The sequence below is a fragment of the Humulus lupulus genome, chromosome 6 (genome assembly GCF_963169125.1).
Source record: "Humulus lupulus chromosome 6, drHumLupu1.1, whole genome shotgun sequence".
Lineage (NCBI taxonomy): Eukaryota > Viridiplantae > Streptophyta > Magnoliopsida > Rosales > Cannabaceae > Humulus > Humulus lupulus.
Genome location: NC_084798.1, coordinates 111,346,337 through 111,350,042, shown reverse-complemented (window position 1 = coordinate 111,350,042; position 3,706 = coordinate 111,346,337). Strand labels below are relative to the sequence as shown.

Genomic DNA, 3,706 nt, shown 5'->3' with positions numbered 1-3,706 from the left:
TTCCCGAGCTTCAACCTCTCCAAATCATCCCAAACTCACACCTAAGCCCCAAAACCAATTTAAAACTTCAAATGAACCATCTAACAACCCATAAACACTAGTATCAAGCTCAAAACACAATCACACCCAAAATCCACTCTTTGATTTCTAATTTCAGCAAACTCAACCAAAACCAAAAGAAAACTTAACTCATGCACCTAAATTTCCCAAATCAAAACAGAAACAAGCTTTAAATTACTTAGAATCCTTACCTTGAATGAAGAATCCAACCCTAAGCTTCCTTGATTCATCTCCTAAGTCTCCAATTTCAGCTCATTCTCCTCATCTTCTTCTTCTTCTTTCAATTTTTTTATAAAACCCATAATATGTCTAAGCCTAAACCGTACCCCCTTATATCCCAGCTGAAAGTTACGTAAACTCATGCCAAATGACCATTCTACCCCTTCATCAAAACCCTTTGCTAACTAAACCTCAAGGGCACACTAGTCATTTCTCCTATATTGCAATTCTACCATTTCTTTCACCTAAACTTGTTACTCTCAGCAGTAACTAACGGTTACCCAGGTTACTCAATCACCAATAACCAATAACCAATAACCGCTAATTCTCTACCTAACCATAAAATTCCCAAAGTACCCCTAGGCTCCTCCCGAGTCGGGTATAAAATCCCGTTGTGACTATTGAGTTAACTAGCTCTCTAGGACCGTCTTGGCACGTGCATCACAATAATATCACCACACTCACGTGGTACAAATCACATAATACAATTATCACATATATGCCCTCAGCGGGCTAAAATTACCAATTTACCCCTATCATGCAAACGGGGTCCACATGCATATTTATTTCACCTAACATGCATACTAACCACATAGTCATGCATCTCGAATGTTCAATTAGTCATATAACATGCTTTAAATCATAATCACGCATTTACTCATGAAAATCACACATAAATCCCATTATGCCCTCCAGGCACACTAATCAAGGCTCTTAAGCCTTATTAGCGATTTTGGGTCGTTACAAACCATGAGTACGGAGAGCATGAAGCGGCGCGTACATGTTTGGCCTGCCTGGCTACCACGGCCAGGGGTATTTTGGGAGATGATTGCACTAAACCTAGATTTTGTCGTTTAGCCGACTTTAGTTATATTTTTGAGTTGTAAATATTTCTAAACAGTATTTTGGGATCCCAAATGTTAAACGCTTTGTGATTTTCCAATGAATGGAAGTATTTTCAAAGTATATGACTCTGTTTATGGTTTAATTACAATTTTGTCTTAAAACCTCGGTTAGCGAGTTAATGACATGTTTTAAACCCACTTAGTGACGACTCTAAGGAAGTAGGGTGTTACAGCAGTATTTTGGATGGGTCATCATCATCTACACAGATCTCTTCTAGATCGTCAAGGGTGGTTTGAGGCTTTTCGCAATCTTCCTCTACATCTGTGCCTTTGAGACATGCTGGTAAGCTGTCCTTTGATTGCTATTTGGTGGGGTTGTTGTCTAGAGAGGAGGTGCCAGCGTCATTTATCTCTTTCAAGGTAAGGAAGCATTTCTTTGCTTGCTTCTGGCACCCTTTTATGTCGATTGTATAACGGCCGTTGGGTGATTGGAATCGTATAACTTGGTGCAAAGTGGAGACCACTCCCTGCATTTTATGTATCCAGTTCCTCCCCATGATAGCGTTGTAGCTTGTGACGGAGTCCACTATGAGGAATTCCACTGGCAAAGTGTGTTCTGCGGCGACTACGTTTAACCTAACGACGCCTTTCGGGTATACCCTTTGACTGTTGAATCCCAGGATTGGTGCAACAGAGGGTCTAATCTGACTTTCTTCGAGTCCCATCTTCTAAAAAACTTCCCAGAAGAGGATATCAACACCACTGCCCCCGTCGACTAAAACTCTCCCCAGCTGGCAACGGTCGACCTGCAATGAAATGACTAAAGGATCGTCATGGGGTAGGTGTACTCCCTGCAGGTTGTCTTCTGTGAAGGTTATTGTAGAGGCTGGATAGCATCTGTCTTTCGAAGTGACAAAGTTGACGGTGTGGCCTAATGATCTGTACTGCTTCACCCTTTCCTCCATTCTTTTATGGCTTTTGGATGCCTGCTCTTGTTCCGTGGTGAGCTCCACGATTTTGTGTATCATGGGGATCTGTTTGAGAGGCTCTTGTGAGCTCGTAGAAGCCACATTTAGGGAGTCTGCCACGGGCAGCATCGGGGTAGAAGTGGCGCTAGGTTGCGAGACGACGGATCTGCTTGATCCTTTAATATACTGGGTCAATCGTTCGCTTCGCATGAGGGCCTGGATCTGATTGTGGAGGTTGTGGCACTCGGAGATTGTGTGGCCATGATCCTCATGGAAGAGGTAGAACCTATTTTTATCTCTTCTTTCTGGGGGAGTGGTGATTTTGTATGGCTCACGCCAGATGAGTCTGTCTTTGTTTTCTTCGTAGATGACCTCCTGAGGGACGGTGTACTCGAAAGAGGGGTATCGTGGTGGATCTCGATTTGCTTTTGGTATCTTTCCTCCTTTCGTGTGATCTGCCTCTTGTCTTTTTCTTTTGTCGTCCCTTGTAGATGGAGGAGGAGGGTTATTTGCTGGTGGCGTTGAAATAAGGGCGGACTTCTTTTGCGCACATTCTCGAAATTCCAGGACCCTGAAGACGCCCTCGGTGCGGATTTGGATTTCAGCCATGTCATACGGTGGTGTCATGGTGAGGTTTTCGTGTAAGAGGGACACCACTTGTAGGCTTTTGACGAAGAGATTAGCCGCAGTTGCCGGCTCTACATCGTGGATCTGATGTACGAGGTCGATGAAATGTTGCAGGTACGCCATTGGGTGTTCATTTTCACCTTGCTCAATTCGGTAGAGATCTGCCATCGTTCTTGGTGCTTCGCGGTTAGCATTATACTGTTGGAGAAAGGCTCTGCGAAGATCACCGAAGCCGTTGACAGAGCCAGGTTTCAACTGCCTGAACCATAGCAAGGCTGGTCCAGAAAAAGTTGTGGAGAAAACTTTGCATTGTATGGCTTCATTGTTGGCTTCCAAGGCCATCTTCTGTTGGAATTGGAATAGGTGATTGAGCGGATCTCCTTTTCCGTTGAATGCGGGTAGTGGGGGAATTGTGAAGTCCCACGGTTTGGGCTCATTCTGTATCCACTCTGCGAAAGGCGATCTCTCGGTGTTCCTTGAAACCAAATCCATGTAATCAGTAGCGTAGGCAGTTCTTCCATCTGAGAACTTCTGCATCACTTCTCGCAGCATCTCTTCTTTCCAGCTATCCAAGAACCAGACAGAGGGGGTACGCTCTTCGGTTGGTTCGTCTTGTATGGTCAGTGCTTGGGTTCGCTGGGGCCCCTTCTCAGCGACTGGTTGGGCTGTCCCCGTGGGTCCTGCATCGGCTCGCGCCTGTGCTTCACACCGAACCGCCCGTTGCTCCCCAGTCCCTTGGTGAAGACGAGTTGGAGAGGATGGTACAGGACCCTAGGACCCTTCCCTGATGTGGTGAGTGCTCCTCTCAGGGGAGTCGATCTGGACAACCGGAGCTCCTGTCCTGTCAAGGTCAAGATTTTCTTTGTCTTGGGTTCTGCGTGTGGCTTCGCTTGTTTTTCACAATTCAGCGATCTCAGCTTCGAGTTGGGCCTGAGCTTCGGTCAGTTCGGTCAGTGTCCTAATGTCTTCGTCCGATCTTTGCTGGCT

General features: G+C 45.6%; 1 protein-coding gene across 1 annotated transcript; it reads right to left on the bottom strand.

Annotated features, from left to right (window-relative positions):
- Positions 1 to 1,852: 1,852 nt before the first annotated feature.
- On the bottom strand, positions 1,853 to 3,271 carry LOC133785393 (uncharacterized). The gene has a single exon (XM_062224637.1). The coding sequence runs from the start codon at positions 3,269 to 3,271 to the stop codon at positions 1,853 to 1,855; it is 1,419 nt and encodes a 472-aa protein (XP_062080621.1).
- Positions 3,272 to 3,706: the final 435 nt, after the last annotated feature.

Coding starts and splice junctions, on each gene's coding strand:
- LOC133785393 (XM_062224637.1), bottom strand. CDS start 3,271: ATGCTGCGAGAAGTGATGCAGAAGTTCTCAGATGGAAGAACTGCCTAC.